The sequence below is a fragment of the Aythya marila genome (assembly GCF_965140915.1).
Source record: "Aythya marila genome assembly, chromosome: 2".
Classification (NCBI taxonomy): domain Eukaryota; kingdom Metazoa; phylum Chordata; class Aves; order Anseriformes; family Anatidae; genus Aythya; species Aythya marila.
In genome coordinates, this window is record NC_139043.1 from 140,578,740 (window position 1) to 140,601,417 (window position 22,678).

Here is a 22,678-nt window from a genome sequence, read left to right on the forward strand (position 1 = left end):
AAGTCAAGGTAGACCACATCCACAGCCTTTCTCTCATCCACCCAGCGCGTCACTTGGTCATAGATGGTATCCACTCAAATTTCTAGGCATTAAGAAGTTATCAATGGTACATATCAATGGTACATACATACTATCCATGAAGAACTGGTTGGTGACCTGGTACGGCACTTGGATGTGCACAAGTCGATGGGGCCGGATGGGATCCAACCAAGGGTACTGAGAGAACTGGCAGAGGAGCTGGCCAAGCCTCTTACCATCATTTATCAACAGTCCTGGCTATCGGGGGAGGTCCCAGTTGACTGGCAGCTAGCAAACGTGACACCCATCTACAAGAAGGGCCGGAGGGCAGACCCGGGAAACTACAGGCCTGTAAGTTTGACCTCAGTACCAGGGAAGCTCATGGAGCAGATCCTCTTGAGAGTAATCACGCAGCACTTGCAGGGCAAGCAGGTGATCAGGCCCAGTCAGCATGGGTTTATGAAAGGCAGGTCCTGCTTGATGAACCTGATCTCCTTCTATGACCATGTGTCGTGCTGGGTGGATGAGGGAAAGGCTGTGGATGTGGTCTACCTTGACTTCAACAAGGCTTTTGACACCGTTTCCCACAGCATTCTCCTCAAGAAACCGGCTGCTCTTGACTTGGACTGGCGCACGCTTCGTTGGGTTGGAAACTGGCTGGATAGCCGGGCCCAAAGAGTCGTGGTAAATGGAGTCAAGTCCAGTTGGAGGCCGGTCATTAGTGGCATCCCCCAGGGCTCGGTGCTGGGGCCGGTCCTCTTTAATATCTTCATCGATGACCTGGACGAGGGGATTGAGTGCACCCTCAGTAAGTTTGCAGATGACACCAAGCTCGGTGCGTGTGTCGATCTGCTTGAGGGTAGGAAGGCTCTGCAGGAGGATCTGGATAGGCTGCCCCAATGGGCTGAGGTCAACTGCATGAAGTTCAACAAGGCCAAGTGCCGGGTCCTCCACCTGCGGTGCAATTACCCCAAGCAGAGCTATAGGCTGGGAGATGAGTGGTTGGAAAGCTGCCAGGCGGAGAAGGACCTGAGAGTGATGGTTGATAGTCGGCTGAATATGAGCCAGCAGTGTGCTCAGGTGGCCAAGAAGGCCAATGGCATCCTGGCTTGCATAAGAAACAGTGTGACCAGCAGGGCTAGGGAGGTGATCGTCCCCCTGTACTCGGCTCTGGTGAGGCCGCACCTCGAGTACTGTGTTCAGTTTTGGGCCCCACGCTATAAGAAGGACATCGAGGTGCTTGAGTGGGTCCAGAGAAGGGCGACGAAGCTGGTGAGGGGCCTGGAGAACAAGTCCTATGAGGAGTGGCTGAGGGAGCTGGGCTTGTTCAGCCTGGAGAAAAGGAGGCTCAGGGGTGACCTTATCGCTCTCTACAGGTACCTCAAAGGAGGCTGTAGCAAGGTGGGCGTTTGTCTGTTCTCCCACATGCCTGGTGACAAGACGAGGGGGAATGGGCTTAAGTTGCACCAGGGAAGTTTTAGTTTGGATATTAGGAAGAACTTCTTTACCGAAAGGGTTGTTAGACATTGGAACAGGCTGCCCAGGGAAGTGGTGGAGTCACCATCCCTGGAAGTCTTTAAAAGACGTTTAGATGTAGAGCTTAGGGATATGGTTTAGTGGGGACTGTTAGTGTTAGGTCAGAGGTTGGACTCGATGCTCTTGAGGTCTCTTCCAACCTAGAAATTCTGTGATTCTGTGATTCTGTGATATCAGAGCAGCAATCTTTGTAAATTGGGCTTCCTTCTCAGCAGGGCTTGGAAGGTTTAAGTCCTCAGCAAGATGAATTTCAACACTTGTAGCTGATTCATATTCTGGTAAAGGACGTGGAAAGGCCACACAGATCCCATCTGAGATCTGAGGAAGGGTACCAAGACTCTTAGTGCAAGGTACAGCAAAGCAAGAACTACCCTCTAGTGTTTTGATGATTTTAGACAGAAAACCTACACAGCCTAGCCACAGATAAGACCTGTTTTAGGGTTGGGAACAGTGGAGCCACCAAAAGCAGCTTGCATGAAACAAACAAAAAGCAGCAGTAAAAGACCTATACTATCTGGGCTTCTGGTGGTAGCTTCCAAGCTACCTAAAATACCTGTATGAGGTATTTTTAGCATTAAAATAATTAAAGCATATCTTCTATTCTGTTCTTTATCCCACCTGCCCAATGAAATGACCAAGAGTTCATACTTATCCATTGGATGTAGACAAGGCAAGCATTTTGAAAACAAAGCTGTTAATCTAAAACAACACCTTATTATCATGCTGTTGATCATCCCCGCCCTGCCCCCCCCCCAAAAAAAAAAAAAAAAAATCAATAATAATAATAATTATTGCTATGGCACTAATGTCAAAGACATTTAACATACACAACGGACAATATATAGGCAAATAAAAAATGGGCTGAGACAACAAGGTATCTTCTGCAAGTGCTAAGTATATGTAAATACATAAAAGAAGAAAAAAAAGGAAACATCGGAATCGTATTCCATACTATTATATTATCACAGTAGATAACCAATAATTTGAAAGAATGAAACAGCATATAGAAGATTACTATTAGAACACAGAGAAGAAAAATAAAAATTAGAAAAAGCAGACTTCATAATTACTTTTGGAACTTATAATTTCTTCATATTTTGTGACAGGAAATACTGCTTTGTGTACATACAACCGTTAACAATCATGCATCTTTCTCATCTAAATTTGAATAAATTATACAGATAACAAATTACGCTAATGGATATAATTATACAGTTCATTATTTTTATTTATTTATTTTAAGAACTGTTACAATACACTATAAGTAGAGATAGAAGCAACCTCATGTTTACAAGCCTTGGTCCTCATGGAGGACTTCAACCACCCCAACATATTTGAGGGACAACCCAGCTGGGTGTAAGCAATCCAGAAGGTTTCCTGGAATCTGTTGAAATAATCTCCTTCTCTAAGTGACAGAGAAGCCAATGAGTAGAAGATTTATGCTGGACCCTGTTCTCACTAACAAGGAGGGGCTTGTGGAAAATATGAAGGTCAAAGGTCAGTTTTGGCTTCAGTGAATGCGACCAAAGAAAGTACCATGAAATGGTGGAGTTCAAGATCCTTAGGATAGTGAGAAAGGCACACAGCAAACTCACAATTTTGGGATTTCAGGAGAGCAGACTATGCTTTTCAAGGATCTGCTTGATAGACATTCATGGGTTAGGTGCCCTTGGTAGACATGCCCTGAAGGAAGAGGGGAAGGAAGAAAGCTTGTTAATATTCAAGCATCTCTGCCTCCATGCTCAGGATCAATGCATCCCAACAAACAGGAAGTCAGGCAAAAATGCCAGAAGGCCTGCATGGATGAACAAGGAGCACCTAACCAAACACAAACTCAGAAAGGAAGCCTACAGAGGCTGGAAGCAAGGACAGGTAACCTGGGAGGAATACAGAGACACTATCAGAGCATCCAGGAGTTAGGACAGCTGAAGCCCAAATGGAATTGCAACTGGCCAGGGATGTCAAGGGCAATAAGAAGGGCTTTTATATATCAGTGAAAAAAAAAAGACTAGGGAAAATGTGCACCCTCTTCTGAAGGAAACAGATGACATGGTTATAGAGGACAGTGAAAGGGCCAAGGAACCAAATGCCTACTTTGCTTGAGTCTTTACCAGCAAGACTGGCCTTTAGGAATCCTAGGTCCTAGACGCCAGGCTGAAAGGCTGGAACAAGGAATGTTTACCTTTGGTGGAAGAGGATAAGGTCAGGGAATACTTTGGCAAATTGGACATTCCTGGGTCCTGAGGTATGCACCCATGAACATTGAGGGAGCTTGCAGATGTAAGTACAAGACCACTTTCTATAATTTTTGGTTGATTGTGGCAACTGGGAGAAGTGCACCCAAAGTCTGGAAGAAAGCAAATGTTACTCTCATCTTCAAGAAGGGCACGAAGAAGGACTCAGGGAACTAAAGGCTGGTCAGCTTCACCTTGATCCCTGAGAAGGTGATGGAACAGCTAATCCTGGAAAACATTTCCAGGTGCAGGAAGGAGAAGATCCTCTTAGAGAAGCTGTTGAAGTATGGACTGGATGAACACAGTGAGATGGATCAAAACTGGCTGAACAGCTGGACCTAAATGGTAGTGGTCAGTGGCACATAGCCTAGCTGGAGACCAGTATTACATGGAATAACTGAGGTGTCAATACTGGATCCAATCCTGTTTAAGGTCTTCATTAATGAACTAGAAAATGGGGTACAGTGGATCCTCAGTAAATTTGCAGATGACACATAACTTGGGGGAATGGCAGATTCACCAGAGGGCCATGTGGACCATTCACCAGACATCCAGAGGAACCTCAACAGGCTGGAGAAATGGGCTGACAAGAATCTTGTCAAGTTCAGCAAGACATGCAAAGTTCTACACCTGTGAGGAACAGCCCCAGGCACCAGTACATGCTGGGCACCACACAGCTGGAAAGTAGCTTTGCAGAAAAGGTCATGGGAGACCCGGTGGACACCACGTTGAACATGAATCAGCAATATGCCTTTAGAAAGAAGGCCAACAGTATTCCTGACTGCACTAAGCAAAGTATCACCGGCAGGTCAAGAGAGGTGATCTTTCCCCTCTATTCAGCATAGGTGAAGCTGTACCTGGAGTATTGTGTCCAGTTCTGGGCTATGCAGTACAAGAGAGACATGGACACATGAAAAAGAATCCAGAAAAAGGCCATCAAGAAGTTCAAGGGACAGAAGCACCACTAATGTAAGGAGAGGCTGAGAGAGTTGGGACTATTCAGTCTACAGAAGAGGAGGCTTGGATGACCTTATCAATGTATGTAAACACGTGAAGGGAGAGTGAGTGATCACTGGTACAAGTTGCCCATGTGTCATGGAGTGTCCATTCTTGGAGATCTTCAAAAGCTGTCTGGAACTGGTCTTGGGCATCCTGTTCTAGGTGTCCCTGCTTGAGCAGGGGTTTAGACCAAATGACCTCCAGAGGTCTCTTCCAATTTCAACCATGTTGTGATTCTGTGAAACTGACATATTTCTCTTTCAAATATAAAATTTGCTATTTGTGCTATTTGTGTTTGTATGTTCTTTCTTTGAAGTCTCTGATATCTGGGGGTTTCAGAACAACTGCTAACAACTAGTGACTGTTATGGGACACTATGCAAGCCCCTGATATCTGGCCAGGTGGCCAGGAGATTAAGGAGAAGAAAAAAGAAACTGAAGGACGGCTAGGAGACAAAACTTGCAGGGGACACTGTGTAAGTTTTTGACATGCTGCCAAGGAGTACAAAGGGGAAGGACAAGAAGAAAAAAAAACCTGAGAGGAAGACTATGAGCCTTCAGCATGAAAGACCCCCAGAGACCCCCAGAGGGACCACCGGAGACTGATGCACATGCTCCAGTAGGAGGGACTGGGTCCCGGAAGCTAATTATAATAACCCATTTTTTTTAGAAGTAGTAATGAATATGTATTAGTCTAGGAGCATAAAAATCAGCTACTTGATGTAACTGGTGTGCGTCCTGGTGGAGCAGAGACTCCCGGTGCATGCAGCGCTGTTCGCTTACCTCTATTCTTTTAATAAATTAAACTTTGATTATAATCCTATTTTGAAGACTGAGCCATTTATAACATTGCTAATAAAAGGAACCAACTTAGTCATGTACAAACAATCAATCAATTACACTAATTCAGACTCTACTGTTGAAGGATTTTTCACAAGACATTGATTCCACTGATTTTTCAAATTTTGAATTTAGTCAAGGTCAGGATTACTAAGTGCGCAAGATACTGTACAGTACTTTTTCAGCCAGTAAACTACATCTGAACATCACCAGAACAATTCATTCTGATTGGTCATAAACTCTGTGCATCCTAGAGCCTTAAACATCAAGAGCATGTGAACAAAGAACCAGTCACAGATAACATCAATTGTTCTGACATTCTATTTATTCCTAGAGTCTTTCTGAAGGCCCCAAACACTATCTTCTGTCACATAGCTGGAATTTCTTATTTTGTAAATGAAAGCACTTTTATTATATGCTAAAGAAGCACTTTGGTCACTTTAAGTGTGTCTACACTACTAAATGCATCCACTCCTGGAAGAGATAAGTGGTGACAATGGTGTCCATCTACACCACTCAGAGCTAAACCCATCTGGAGAAGCCCAGGAACGTCTTTAACAAACACTGTTACATGGTTTGGGTGTCCTCTGTGGTGCTTCTGTGGTCCAAAAGCATGACTAATTTTCTCTGTGTTCAGAATATCCAAAATTATTTGAGAACTATACTACACCCAGAATAACAGTGGCTATTTGTTGTACAGAATTAAGCAAATTTGCAATATGACATGAAGATTGGCACGGTTGTGACTGACTATACAAAACAGGCTTTGACTGTATGTGTAAATGAAAAAGCTGTTAGGAGGTCTCCACAAGGCATTGGGGCCAAGTCTAGCAAAGTTCGACTCATATCACCTACTGGAAGGGTATTCTGTGGTGAACTATCCTTAAAATAAAACCTTGTTGGGGATATAAAGGGAAACTAAATGGCTAGCACCTGAAGAGACCACAGAATGAGTAAAGAACTATGCAATTTGTACTATCAAAGGACCAAGACACAGGTGGAAGTAGACAACCAAGATATGTAACGTACAGCTGTTCATTATGAGCATTTACTAATAAAACAGAAATAATAGTATGACCCACAGGACTCAACTAACTATCCCTATCAAGAGGATGCATAATCAAGAACACAGGAAGATTCAAGTTGGAAGGGACCTTAGGATATCTCTAGTTCATCCTCCTGCTCAAAGAAGGCTCGGCCCTGAGGTCAGACCAGGTTGCTCAGGGCTTTAACCAGTTGGGACTTGAAAACCTCCAAGGGTGGATACCACCACCTCTCTGGGCAACCTGTCCCACTCTTTGACATTTTCTTCATAAAAAGGTTTCTGTTTATTTCCAGTCTGAAATTTTATTGTTTCATCTTATGCCTTTTCCTTTCATCCTCCTATCATAAACCCCTGTGAAGAGCCTTAATGGTCTCCTCACAGGTACTCAGGGCTGCTATTAGGTTCTATTGAAGCTTCAGTCTGGAAAGGACCAATTGTCTCACCTTTTGTTGCAGGATCAGTGGTCCAGCTACTAACCATAATTTATTTGTGTCTTTCTTGTATTGCATTGACCATGTGAGCACAAATAGTATGAACAGTGGTTCACTTCCAAGTGGGCTTTTGAGTTTGGGAAAATGTATATATCAGAAATATTAACACTTGTGAATCACCTTCTGTAGAAAATGCCAGACATGAGCAACATGAACAATATATAGATTTCTGAATCCAGTAAAAGTGGTCAATGGAAGTTGGATTATTTACAGGGAGAAAGTAGTTCAGTAAGTTGTTCTAGTGGAGACCATCTTTCATTTTCAAAGACAAGGAGAAAACACATTGACTGAAACATAATTCAGTCCTTGCATACCAGCTTTTGTCTCTCTCTCTTTCTCTCTCTCTCTTTTTCTATTTTTTCCTAGTACAAAAATATAGATATTATTTTCTATGTCATGAAAACTAAATAGCAATTATTTACATTTTTGTTTCTGCACAAGGTGTTTACTGATAATTTACTGATTCATTTTCAGTATATTAACATTTCCAGGTATTTATTACTAAAATTTCACCCATTTTCACAGCTTTGCATGCATTCATTATTTTTCTTCTGGTTAAAAAACCACCATCTCCTACACAAAAATAATTTTTATTCATACACTACACTGACCTACACTGACCTAGCCTCTAAACCATCTTTTCTGTAAATGCACACATAAACGTTGCTTGTGTATTTGTGAAATTCAGAACTAAATTTTTGATACAGTAACTAACACAGAGTATAAGCAAACAAGTAAATCAATTATTATACAATCAGATCCTGAAAGAAATGGGTTTCACTATCATGCAATTTAGTTTGAAGAAAAGAAAAAAAGATTCCGAATGCACATTGATATAGATATTTTCATACATAACATTTCCATAAGTAAAAAATTACAGACACTTAAGTAACTATCTTACTTTTTAGAAATATTATGCTTTTTTTCCTTTTCCTTTTTTTCTTTTCCTTTTCCTTTTCCAACAATTCTCCATAGAAGTGAAACAAAAGACCTTTAGGAAGAATTCATCTCAGACAACTTTAGCCATTAAAAGTTAAGTTTCCAGTCAAACCTACTTACGTAGGTTACCCCTACAGTAAGTGGAAAGTTTTATGAACCATGAGAGGTTGCTTCAGTTATCATAGCTATTGTTTTCAAGCCAGAACAACTGTTCTCTGAAGATACCCTTCTCTAACTTATCTAGGAAGCCCATGTTGTCTGTTCTTCTACACATGGACCTACTTGTATGAAACATATCTGGTTTAAGTTATCTAATTATATTTATGCATTTTTGTAATACAGGTATCACCTGGAAATTTGCACTGACAAACGAAAGCCAGTTATTAGATATCTGAACTGGTAAATATTGACTTAAGTTTATACCCAGTTTTCCTAAGGTATTTATCAAAATAAGAACAGTAAGGATTTTGTCCTCAGTTTGAAATGTTATGAAGTCTATGAATAATTCTAATATTAATTATATTAAAAATAAATTAAAAAGAAAGAAATTTTACTAAAGAGATATGGAGGATATGAAAGTACCTTACAAATTAAGAGGTGTATTACCATGCATTTCCATGCTGTATATATGCAAATCCATGGACAATGACTACACATACAAGCAAATGAAAGCAGCTGACCACGTACCCACACACCTTGGCAGAGGTGCACTCCATACTCGTCGGCCACCACCTAGACAAATAATCTCTGAAGCTCCTTCCAAACGATATCCAGACGAACAGGAGAATGTCAGAGTATCTCCCACTCCAAAATTAAATCCTATTCTTTTACCAAACTGTGGGATCCCAGGATCTTCACAAGGTTCTAGATTATATTCTGAAAGCAAGAGAGCAAGTCAGCTTGTACAAGCGAGAACAATTTGTGTTTCCTATCAGCCTTTTTTCTAATCTTGCAATCTACTAATTTCTGTGTATTTCCAACTGACCTTGGATAAAGATTTCAGTTTTAAAAACACAATGAATGCATGAATGTTAAGTTGGCAATTAGACTACCTTCAAAAGCTAGATTAATGAATGCATTCATAACATTTTTAAGATGCATAACACAACATGCTTTATCACACTTATTAGAGCCATAAATGCCCCAGATACATAACACAAATGAAAACAACGGTACAGCGTAAGAGTCTGACTGACTGACTCATGGGCTTATCTGGAATTTCACTAACTGAAATTAGACCAATTCTATTTCTTCCCCTCACTTGAATGCTGCTTACAGTTTAGTGTCATGTTACTTATCATGTCGCAGAAATTTCAGAGAGATTTTCTTGCTTTAAAATTGCTGTGCTTAAACAAACAAACAAACAAACTTAAATAATTTTATGATTCAGTATATCATAAAAAAAGCTATTCCAGTTGTTGTTTCCTTACCAGAGAAAGAAATGTTAAATCCTTCATATGATATAGAAAAATCTGATATAAAGCGTAACTGGGCTCTGAAATTTCCATAGAGACCTGCATTGATTGGTGAAGGAAGCTCTGAGCCAGTCAGACGTGCTAATGGTTGTGTGAAACTGCCATTCTCTGTTATTAGTAAGTAGTCGTGATGATCCTCCAAATGGAAAGTGTAGAAGGTGAACTGTACTCCTATTAGAAAAAGTAGAATTAATTTATGTATCACACAGTTAACATGAATGTTACTAAGACAATGATTAAACCAATACATTTCATTATGAATTATGGTTCAGAAAAGAAAGACTTTCAGTACTTAAAGGGGGCTCATAGAAAAGATGGAGAGTTGGAGATTTATTTATTTATTTATTTATTTTTTTTTTTTTTTTTTGCATGGGCAAATAGTGATAGGACAAGGGGAAATGGTTTTAAACTAAAAGAGGGGAGATTTAGATTAGACCTTAGGAAGAAATCCTTTACTCAGTGTGATAAGGCACCGGAACAGGTTGCCCAGATAAGTTAGGTATGCTCCATTCCTGGAGGTGTTCAAGGTCAGGCTGGATGGGGCTCTTGGAAACCTTATCTAGTGGGTGGCATCTCTGTCCATGGCAGGGGGATTGGAACTAGATGATCTTTAAGGTCTCCTTCAACACAAGCCATTCTATGATTCTATGATCTTTGGGATTCATGCTTAGTCTTTCTGGACTAAGAATAAGTCTTTCTGGAATGGGAATAACGAGAGCAATCCCTTGGGTCTTAGAGACCTCTAGTTAATGTCTTAGCTTTTCAGAAATGGGAAAATTGTTCAGCCTTTTAAAGTAGATACCCTCTTTTCTTCTTAGAGCTCCCCAAGCCAAGGATCCAGATAAACATGCCTTTACTTAGTAGCACTAGTGCTTACTTAGAAGCACTTTGTAGCTTGCGTATCCAGATAAACATGCCCTTACTTAGTAGCACTGGTAAAGAAATTACTGGATCAGGTTGCATTTTACGTATAAGATAAAACAAAACAATCCCCAAAATATCTTTAGGAATTAAAATATCTTAATCTAATAATTGTATAAGCAAAATCACTCATCTGCTTTGAGCATTGTATTTATTATCTTCAAAGAAAGTTTTTTTGTAGCAACTCAAAACATTGGAATTCCTATGAATTCACTGAGGTTAACTGAATTTTGTTCAAACACAAACTCAAATTTTAACTACAGGGAATGTTTCAGGCAATTTTACAGATTGCCATGGTATTTCTAAGCAAAACACCGAGGTATATCCTAGTTGTATAATTTGGTTTTCTGTAGAAAATGCTCTAATCTTATTAATATAAGTTATGTGACATACTGTGTCACAGAGAATAATTTTAAAAATATATGTTCAGGTAGATTCCTTCTTATTTTGCACATGCCCCCTTTTTTGTAAGGGGAACATATATATATGTACATATTGACTAAAACCAAGAAGGCGTAATGTCATTTCTCAATATTGCAATCCAGAATGCTGGGGAGTGGGAGGAGGGTGTGGGGAGAGGGTAAATGAAATGAATTTTTCTACTAGTTAGTTGTTTAAACTATACCATTGACAGTCCACAAATTTCACTTCACTACATTTGAACTACATGCTAACAACAGACACAATATAGGAATTAATGTCACGATAGATGATTCATTTCCTCTTCAGGTATAGCACACATTCCTAGACTTATTAACTATACTTAAAGTGCATGTTCCAATATTCTAATTATCAAAATTAAAATTAAAAATAACATAAAAAATTATAGCAAAGTTTTTAGTGGACATTCAAAAACCTTAATACTGGTCCACATGAATATGAATGAGAAATCAATCCAGAATTTCCTGTTTAATGCAATTGAATAGTGAAAGTAAAATATAAAAATATATGTTGCAGATGTTATTATTTCAGACAATACATATGCATACAGAAACAGAGCTTTTCTTAGCAATACAACATATGCAGATAAAACATATAAATCTTAATTAAATAAATGCATTTAATCACCTGCCATGAAGTAATAGCATTATGAAGTTGCAACACAAAGATACATGTTTTAAAGTACCCCCCAGCATGTTACATACATGTAACATATATGTTACATGTTACATACATTTGCTTGGTAGTCTGACATCAGACTGCCAATTTTTATCCAAATTAAAAAAAAAAAAGCTTAAAGAAAAATATTAATTATATTCTACAAAATGTATCACTAGTTAATAGCCAATACAAGATACTCCTTGACATTTTGAAGTACTAATTATATTAGATATGAAATAGAGCAGAAAATGAGATTTCCAAAATAAACTTTCTCTCCTCCATTTTAAAATCATCCATGCATATGTATGGGATTAATTTTCTCTAATGGTAACCATCTAACACTTTAAAAAGTCTCTGAGTTTCCCTTTGGACTATTCATCCATCAGATAAAGCTCCTGGACATCAGATAATAGAGGTAAATAGGCACTCTCAGAGAACAATTCATTCCATCTATTTTAGATACATTTACTTTGAGATAATCCATGTCCTGAAGATAAACGATTTTTTTCCAATACATTGGAAATACTATTGATGTATTTGAAGTAGCCCTTCTTGTTGTCCTTGACATCCCTTGCCAGATTTAATTCTAAATGGGCCATGGCCTTCCTTCTCACAACCCTGCATATTCTGGCAGAGTCCCTGTATTCCTCACAAGTGGCTGGACCCTTTTTCCACAGACTTCCTTCTTCTGTCTGAGCTTTGCCAGGAGCTCCTTGCTCATCCATGCAAGTCTTCCCCCTTTTCTTGCCTTCTTACTCATAGGGATGCAACGATCTTGAGCTTGGAGGAAATGATACTTGAATACCAACCAGTTGTCTTGGACCCACCTTCCTTCCAGGGCCCTAACCCATAGATTTCTTCCAAGTAGATCCCTGAAGAGGCCAAAGTTTGCTCTCCCAAGTCCAGGGTTGCAATCCTACTTTTTGCCCTGCTTCCTCCTTGCCAGAAACTGAGCTCCACTATATCATGGTCAATCAAGGCTGCCCTCAACTCTCTCATCACCAACTAGTCCTTCCTCATTCATTCATACAAGGTCAAGCAGCATACCTCTCCTTGTTGTCTTCTCCACAACCTGTACAAACTCAGGAAGTGAGCTTATCCTAGACAAACTCAGGAAGTGCGGCCAAGATAAGTGGACCGTGAGGTGGATTGACAATTGGCTAGACGGCAGAGCTCAGAGTGTTGTGCTCAGTAGTACAGAGTATAGTTGGAGCCCATAGCTAGTGGTGTCCCACAGGGGTCAGTAGTGTGTTGTTTAACTTACTCATCAACAAACTTGATGATTGTCGTGGTTTAACCCGGCTGGCAGCTAAATACCACGCAGCCGTTCGCTCACCCTCCCCCCTCCCTCTCTGGGACGGGGGAGAGAAATGGAAAGTGAAGCCCGTGAGTTGAGATAAAGACAGTTTAATAAGACAGGAAAATAATAATAATAATAATAATAATAATAATAATAATAATAATAATAATAATAATAATACAATGATGATAATAGTACTACTACTAATAATATGTACAAACAAGTGATGCACAATGCAATTGCTCACCACCCGCTGACCGATGCCCAGCTTAACCCCGAGCAGTCCGGCCCCCTCCCCCCGGCTAGCCACCCCTATATATTGTTTAGCATGACGTCAGATGGTATGGAATACCCCTTTGGCTAGTTTGGGTCACCTGTCCTGGGTCTGTCCCCTCCCAGCTCTTACTGCACCCCCCAGCCTGCCCGTTGGCAGGACAGAGCAAAGGCTGAGATGTCCTTGGCTTAGTATAAGCACTGCTCTGCAACAATTAAAGCATCGGGGTGTTATCAGCACTCTTCTCATTCTAAGCCAAAACACAGCATTCCACCAGCTACTAGGAAGAAAATTAATTCTGTGCTAACTGAAACCAGGACATCTATCCACCCCTTATTCCATACCATTTATGTCATGCTCAGGTTACACTCTTTTCCATACATTCTAATTAGTCACCTATAGTAATCATGGTAGTGATAACATACAGTATAATATACTATTTAACATGGTGCAATTCAGTTCATGGGCTATTCTCACCCAGTATTAAATCTCCTTGAGGTACACACCGGACCTCTCCGTTCTTTTGCATCACCCACCAAGTATATCCAGGTCCCTGAGCGAAAACAATTCCACGAATAGGTTTGCCTTTTCCTGAGGCAGGAGTAGCCCAGACTGTTTTACCCAGCATATTTTTTACATGCACTACAGGAACTTTATCCCCATCTACAGTACGTAACAGGTTTGATTGGGCAGGTCCAGCTCGGTTGGTAGATCCCCTAGTATTGACTAACCAGGTGGCCTTTGCCAAATGCGTATCCCAGTTTTTGAACGTCCCAGCGCCCATTGCTTTCAAGGTAGTCTTTAACAGGCCATTGTATCGTTCAACTTTCCCGGAGGCTGGTGCATGATAGGGGATGTGATACACCCATTCAATACCATGTTCTTTGGCCCAAGTGTCTATAAGGTTGTTACGGAAGTGAGTCCCATTGTCTGATTCTATTCTTTCTGGGGTGCCATGTCGCCATAGGACTTGCTTTTCAAGGCCCAGGATGGTGTTCCGGGCGGTAGCATGAGGCACAGGATATGTTTCCAGCCATCCGGTGGTTGCTTCCACCATTGTAAGTACGTGGCGCTTGCCATTGCGAGTTTGAGGGAGTGTGATGTAATCAATCTGCCAGGCCTCTCCATATTTATATTTCAGCCATCGTCCTCCATACCAAAGAGGCTTTGACCGTTTGGCTTGCTTGATTGCAGCACATGTTTCACAGTCATGAATAACCTGTGCTATAGCGTCCATGGTCAAGTCCACCCCTCGATCACGAGCCCATCTGTATGTTGCATCTCTACCTTGATGGCCTGAGGTGTCATGGGCCCATCGGGCTATAAATAATTCACCTTTATGCTGCCAATCCAGGTCCACCTGAGCTACTTCAATCTTAGCAGCCTGATCCACCTGCTGGTTGTTTTGATGTTCTTCAGTAGCCCGATTCTTGGGCACATGAGCATCTACGTGGCGTACTTTCACAGCCAGGTTCTCTACCCGAGCAGCAATATCTTGCCACAATGCAGCAGCCCAGATAGGTTTGCCCCTACGCTGCCAGTTGTTTTGCTTCCATTGCTGTAACCATCCCCACAGGGCATTTGCTACCATCCATGAATCGGTGTAGAGATAGAGAACTGGCCATTTTTCTCGTTCAGCAATGTCTAAAGCCAGCTGAATGGCTTTCACTTCTGCAAACTGACTCGATTCACCTTCTCCCTCAGCAGCTTCTGCAACTCGCCGCGTAGGACTCCATACAGCAGCCTTCCATCTCCGATGCTTCCCCACAATACGACAGGACCCATCAGTGAACAGGGCATATTTCTTTTCATTCTCTGGCAACTGGTTGTACAGTGGGGCTTCTTCAGCACGACCCACCTCCTCCTCTGATGATATCCCAAAGTATTTGCCTTCTGGCCAGTCCATGATCACTTCCAATATTCCTGGGCGACTGGGGTTTCCTATTCGAGCCCGCTGAGTAATCAGTGCAACCCACTTGCTCCATGTAGCATCAGTTGCATGATGCGTAGAGGGGACCCTTCCCTTGAACATCCAGCCTAGTACCGGTAATCGGGGTGCTAGGAGGAGCTGCGCTTCAGTACCGACCACCTCCGAAGCAGATCGAACTCCTTCATATGCTGCCAATATCTCCTTTTCAGTTGGAGTATAGCGGGCCTCAGATCCTCTGTATCCCCGACTCCAAAACCCCAGAGGCCGACCTCGAGTTTCCCCAGGTTCTTTCTGCCAGAGGCTCCAGGTGGGGCCGTTCTCCCCGGCTGCAGTGTAGAGCACATTCTTTACATCTGGTCCTGTTCGAACTGGCCCAAGGGCTACTGCATGGACTATTTCCTGCTTGATTTGTTCAAAGGCTTGTCGTTGTTCAGGGCCCCATTCAAACTCATTCTTCTTACGAGTTACTTGGTAGAGTGGGTTTACAATCAGACTGTAATTTGGGATGTGCATTCTCCAAAACCCCACAACACCTAGGAAAGTCTGTGTTTCTTTTTTGTTAGTTGGTGGAGACATAGCTGTTATTTTGTTGATCACATCCATTGGGATTTGACGACGTCCATCTTGCCATTTTATTCCTAAAAACTGGATCTCCCGTGCAGGTCCTTTGACTTTATTTTGTTTTATGGCAAAACCGGCTTTCAGAAGGATTTGGACTATTTTCTTCCCTTTCTCGAAAACTTCCTCTGCTGTGTCACCCCACACAATAATGTCATCGATGTACTGCAGGTGTTCAGGAGCTTCCCCCTGCTCTAGTGCAGACTGGATCAGCCCATGGCAAATGGTAGGGCTGTGTTTCCACCCCTGGGGTAGCCTATTCCAAGTATATTGGACTCCCCTCCAAGTGAAGGCAAATTGTGGCCTGCACTCTGCTGCTAGAGGGATGGAGAAAAATGCATTAGCGATATCAATTGTGGCGTACCACTTGGCTGCCTTCGATTCAAGTTCATACTGAAGTTCCAGCATGTCCGGCACTGCAGCACTCAGTGGTGGCGTGACTTCGTTCAGGCCGCGATAGTCCACTGTTAGTCTCCACTCGCCATTAGACTTTCGCACTGGCCATATGGGACTATTGAAAGGTGAATGAGTCTTGCTGATCACTCCTTGGCTCTCCAATTGACGAATTAGCTTATGGATGGGAATCAGGGAGTCTCGGTTGGTGCGATATTGCCGCCGGTGCACAGTTGTGGTAGCAATTGGCACTTGCTGTTCTTCGACCCTCAGCAACCCCACAACAGAGGGGTCCTCTGAGAGACCAGGCAAGGTAGATAATTGTTTAATGCCCTCTGTCTCTAAGGCAGCAATACCAAAAGCCCACCGGAACCCTTTTGGGTCCTTGCAGTATCCTCTTCTAAGATAGTCTATGCCAAGGATACATGGAGCATCCGGACCAGTCACAATGCGGTGCTTCTCCCACTCATTCCCAGTCAGACTCACTTCAGCCTCCAATACAGTCAACTGCTGAGATCCCCCTGTCACTCCACAAATATAGATGGGCTCTGGTCCTTTATAGCTCGATGGCATTATAGTACATTGTGCACCGGTGTCTACTAAAGCCTTATACTTCTGTGCGCGTGATGTGCCAGGCCATCGAATCCACACAGTCCAATAAACTCGATTGTCCCTTTCCTCCCCCTGGCTGGAGGCAGGGCCCCCCTAATCCTGGTCAGAATCTTCCTCGTTTCTGTGTTTGAAGGACTGTCTGCTGGAAGTTGGAGCAGCAAACTTTTCGGAGAATCCCTTTTTCCTGATTGTTTTCTTTTGCAACTCACGTACCCGTGCCTCTAGGGTCGCGGTAGATTTTCCATCCCACTTTCTCATGTCCTCTCCATGGTCTCGTAAGTAAAACCACAGGGTGGCACGGGGTGAGTACCCACCATATCGTCTTCCTTGTGTGGGTGAACGCCTACCCCTGACAGCTGAGACACTGCTTTGTACAGGTGCGAAGGAGAATAATCTCTCTTCAAGTTGGTGAACCTTTTCAGAAAGTTTCTCCCAAGTGTTCTCCTTTGGTCGGTGGGCACTGGTTGGTTCAGGTGGGGAGGACAATAGATTCTCTTCAAGTTGGTGAACCTTTTCAGAAAGTTTCTCCACAGCTGAGACGCAGGCCTGTAAGGAAGAGGAGAGACTTTCTTCGTACTGCCGGAGTTGTTTAGCCGCTTCACCCACTGTGGGTTCCTCATCCTCTTTCCAGGCCATTATTGCCAATGAGCTGGCATATGATGATGGTGCACTCCGTACAAACTTCCGCCACATGGGTCGTGTACACTTGACTTCATCTGGATCTGTGGATGTTTGTTTGAGGTCTGGATCCTCATAAATCACTTCCCGTACGGCTAATTCCCTCAGGTACTGGATTCCCTTCTCCATAGTGGTCCACTTGCCTGGTAGACATAAAATATCTTCCTTGAAGGGATACCTTTCCCTCACAGCTGAGAGGAGACGCCTCCAGAGGCTGGTGGGTCGTGCTCCATCTGCAATTGCTTTGTCAATGCCGGCGTCTCGAGCAAGGGATCCCAGCCGCTTGGCTTCCCTGCCGTCTAATTCCACACAATTGGCTCCAGAATCCCAGCACCGGAGCAGCCAGGTGACAAGCTGCTCACCTATACAGCGACCAAAATCTTTTCGCACATCTCGTAGCTCGCGCTCGTTTAGGCTTCGGGTAGTTACTGTTGCTCTTTCGGCATCCTCATCTTCCTCCTCCTGAATCCTTGACGGCCCAGCGTCGTCATCATCTTCGTCATCTCTATACTTAGTTTTGGCAGAAGCCTTACCCGGATTGGCAGAAGACTCTCTGCGTTCTAAACGACTTGAATTTCTATACCATATTTTCACCTTCTCTACAGGGGCAGCTTGCACTGCTACTGCTCGTTTCTCTGACTTTGTTACAGGGTCTGCCACAGGGGTTGGAATGCCCTCTGCAGGGTCAACTTGCACTGCTACAGCTCGTTTCTCTGGCACGGCCACAGGAGCTGGAGCGGCTACAGGAGCTGGAGCAGTTGCAGGAACCGGAGCTGTAGCGGCTACAGGAGCTGGAGCTGGAGCTGGAGCAGTTGCAGGAGCTGGGACTGGAGCAGCAGTAGGAGCTGGAGCTGGAGCGGCTTCAGGAGCTGGAGCTGGAGCAGCTGCAGGAGCTGGGACTGGAGCGGCTGCAGAATCCACCGTAGGGGTCACAGTGGCCGTTGGATCTGTCACAGGGTTTGGAGTGGCCGCAGGGTCTGTCACTAAGTTGACAGCAGTATCAATGGCAGCTCGATAGGCATGAGCCAGGCCCCAGCACGTTACAATGATTTGTGTTACTTTGGAACTGCCAGAATCATTACACCTTTTTTTCAAGCATTCTGCCAGTTTTTGAGGATTTTGCCATTGTTCAGGGGTGAATTTCCAACACACTGGGGGTGCTAACTGCTCTAGATGCCTGCCCATATCCACCCATACTCCCTGCCACCCACAACTATACTGCCTCCGGGCAGATCTCCGGATGAGCTTCATAAGTAGTTGTTTAACTTTAAGCAGAATCTGAAGTGCATTCATGAGGCAGAACAACAAGACTATGGTATTCTGAGTATTCCAGAAATATTCAATATCTTGGAGAGCTATTGTAATAAACTCGGAGGATAAGAGGGTGGTGAAGGAGGAAGGGAGAGTGATCAAGGAGGGTACAGGGGTGGTGAAGGAGAAAGGGAGAGTGATCAAGTAAGAAAAATTATCTTCCCCTTTCCCCTCCACAGATTGACTCCCTAATGAAAAAAGGCAACAGATACAATTGCTAATAGTTTCCAAAATACAGTTTGCAAAGTACAGAATCGAAGATGTTACTGAGTACAAATACCAGGTTAGAGTCATGGCCAGGTATTTCATCATCTCATAAGCCACTGATACAACACACAGTACCATAATGGTCTGAAACCAGGGCCCGGAGAGGATAAACAACATGACAGAGAGCACATACGGAAAATAACGTGCTATAATACTCAATTTGGAAAACAGGCGCAGCACAGTTGAGATTAAAGCAATCAGCATTATGACAAGTGACTATTAAGCAGGTCTAATACTTATACCAATTTTATTTTAACACACTCTGGTCAGATCTGCCGTTATCTCAACCTTTCGAGCCCCACGTTGGGCGCCAAAAAGACTGTCGTGGTTTAACCCGGCTGGCAGCTAAATACCACGCAGCCGTTCGCTCACCCTCCCCCCTCCCTCTCTGGGACGGGGGAGAGAAATGGAAAGTGAAGCCCGTGAGTTGAGATAAAGACAGTTTAATAAGACAGGAAAATAATAATAATAATAATAATAATAATAATAATAATAATAATAATAATAATAATACAATGATGATAATAGTACTACTACTAATAATATGTACAAACAAGTGATGCACAATGCAATTGCTCACCACCCGCTGACCGATGCCCAGCTTAACCCCGAGCAGTCCGGCCCCCTCCCCCCGGCTAGCCACCCCTATATATTGTTTAGCATGACGTCAGATGGTATGGAATACCCCTTTGGCTAGTTTGGGTCACCTGTCCTGGGTCTGTCCCCTCCCAGCTCTTACTGCACCCCCCAGCCTGCCCGTTGGCAGGACAGAGCAAAGGCTGAGATGTCCTTGGCTTAGTATAAGCACTGCTCTGCAACAATTAAAGCATCGGGGTGTTATCAGCACTCTTCTCATTCTAAGCCAAAACACAGCATTCCACCAGCTACTAGGAAGAAAATTAATTCTGTGCTAACTGAAACCAGGACAATGATAAAACGGAGTGCACCCTCAGCAAGTTTGCTGATGACATAAAGCTTGGAGGAGTGTCTCATATTCTAGAGGGCTGTGCTGCCATTCAGAGGGACCTTGAGAGGCTGGAGGGTTGGGCCGAGAGGAACCTTGTGAAGTTCAACAGGGGTAAGTGCACCTAGGGAGAAATTACCCCAAGCACTAGTACAGGCTGGGGGTTGACCTGCTGGAGAATAGCTCTGCAGAGAGGGATGTGGGAGTCCTACTGGACAGCAGGCTGACCATAAGCAGGCAATGTGCCCTTGTGGACAAAAAGGCCAACTGTATCCTGGGGTGAATTCAGAAGAGTGATCCTCCCCATCTACTCAGCCCTAGTGAGGCCACACCTAGAGTATTGTGTCTGGTTCTGGGCTCCCCAGTGCAAGAAGGACATAGAACTACTGGAGTGAGTTCAGAGGAAGATCAAAGGATGATGATCTTATGAAGACTGTCACAAGTCCACGGAGCCAGATGGGATCCACCCGACAGTGCTGAGGGAGTTGGCAGATGTGATTGCTGGGCCAATTTCCATCATCTGTCAGCGGTCTTCGTTATCTGGAGATATCCAGGATACTTGCTGATGTGATGTCCATCTATAAGAAGGGTTGTAAGGAGGGCCCGGGGAACTACAGGACTGTCAGCCTGACCTCGGTGCCAGGAAAGGTGATGGAACAGGTCATTTGGGATGCAAACATGCAACGTATGCAGGACAACCAGTGGGTCAGGCCCAGTCAGCATGGGTTCATGACAGGCAGGTATACCTGCCTTCAACAAATAACGTTTTTTTGAAAGTCTCCTGTCTCTCATTAGTTGTTTAGTCATTAGTTCTTTCTTACCATTCTAAATGTCTCCTGAAGGGGTTGCATTATTTATCTTTTTTCTCCATCTACATTTATTTCTAAACCATATTATTTATTGAATCTCTAGATCACAGAATCACAGAATCACAGAATTTCTGGGTTGGAAGAGACCTCAAGATCATCGAGTCAAACCTCTGAGCTAACACTAACAATCCCCACTAAACCATATCCCTAAGCTCTACGTCTAAACATCTTTTAAAGACTTCCAGGGATGGTGACTCCACCACTTCCCTGGGCAGCCTGTTCCAGTGTCCAACAACCCTTTCGGTAAAGAAGTTCTTCCTAACATCTAACCTAAAACTCCCCTGGTGCAACTTAAGCCTATTCCCCCTCATCCTGTCACCAGGCACGTGGGAGAACAGACCAACCCTCACCTCACTACAGCCTCCTTTAAGGTATCTGTAGAGAGCAATAAGGTTACCCCTGAGCCTCCTTTTCTCCAGGCTGAACAAGCCCAGCTCCCTCAGCCACTCCTCATAGGACTTGTTCTCCAGGCCCCTCACCAGCTTTGTCACCCTTCTCTGGACCCGCTCAAGCACCTCGATGTCCTTCTTGTAGCGTGGGGCCCAAAACTGAACACAGTACTCGAGGTGCGGCCTCACCAGAGCCAAGTACAGGGGGACGATCACCTCCCTAGCCCTGCTGGTCACACTGTTTCTTATGCAAGCCAGGATGCCATTGGCCTTCTTGGCCACCTGAGCACACTGCTGGCTCATATTCAGCCAACTATCAACCATCACTCCCACGTCCTTCTCTGCCTGGCAGAGAAGTGTCAAAAGCCTTGCTGAAGTCAAGGTAGACCACATCCACAGCCTTTCCCTCATCCACCCAGCACGACACATGGTCATAGAAGGAGATCAGGTTCGTCAAGCAGGACCTGCCTTTCATAAACCCATGCTGACTGGGCCTGATCACCTGCTTGCCCTGCAAGTGCTGCGTGATGACTCTCAAGAGGATCTGCTCCATGAGCTTCCCTGGCACTGAGGTCAAAGTGACAGGACTGTAGTTTCCCGGGTCTGCCCTCCGGCCCTTCTTGTAGATGGGTGTCACGTTTGCTAGCCGCCAGTCAACTGGGACCTCCCCTGATAGCCAGGACTGTTGATAAATGATGGATAGTGGCTTGGCCAGCTCCTCTGCCAGTTCTCCTCTGCCACCCTGCATATAAATGAAAGAAACTATTTCTTTCCTTCAAAATAAAGGGACTTTTCTTTCTGACATTTCCTGGTCAACAGCTAGTCATAATGTAAAATTTCACATGATGAAAACGATATTTAAAACAATTCTCTTCTATCTTCACTTCTTTTTATGACATAATATGAATAATATTCTCACACAAGTCTTCCCTTCAGATAATTGATAAAAAATTTAAATATCAAGGACAATTTCTGTCTAATGTCTCTAAGAGAAGGCATTTTTTCATGAACACAGAAAAAACATCCACCTTCTTTCACCTGTATGGATTAATGTGCATTTATACAACTGTCTGTTACTTGGACTACAGTCTTTCAGTGATGTTTTGTTCTGTAAAAAACATTTGGCTTTCCATTGGGCCTAGTCTACATCTGGAATTCTAGGAATTAATACATTAAATATAAATACAAATGAAAATCAGAAATACAATCCTAATTCAGTGTGGCTAACCCAGATCTGGAATCTATATGTGTAGCACAGAACACTGGACTTTTACGTATATGTTTAAGAAAAAAGAAATTAAATAAAGGAAAGGAAAAAGGGAAGGGAAGGGAAGGGAAGGGAAGGGAAGGGAAGGGAAGGGAAGGGAAGGGAAGGGAAGGGAAGGGAAGGGAAGGGAAGGGAAGGGAAGGGAAGGGAAGGGAAGGGAAGGGAAGGGAAGGGAAGGGAAGGAGAATAGAGAAAACAATGTATTTAC

The 22,678-nt window shown here is 43.4% G+C and overlaps 1 protein-coding gene across 3 annotated transcripts in view; it reads right to left on the bottom strand.

Moving 5' to 3' along the window:
- Positions 1-22,678, bottom strand: part of CSMD3 (CUB and Sushi multiple domains 3) — a gene marked incomplete at both ends in the record, with an annotated part of 682,849 nt that overhangs the window by 252,775 nt on the left and 407,396 nt on the right. For all 3 annotated transcript variants that reach the window (XM_082754088.1, XM_082754087.1, XM_082754086.1), the window contains 2 exons: positions 8,789-8,977; positions 9,532-9,747. In XM_082754088.1, the coding sequence (XP_082610214.1) occupies positions 8,789-8,977; positions 9,532-9,747 (405 nt within the window). The remainder of the gene's footprint in view (positions 1-8,788; positions 8,978-9,531; positions 9,748-22,678) is intronic.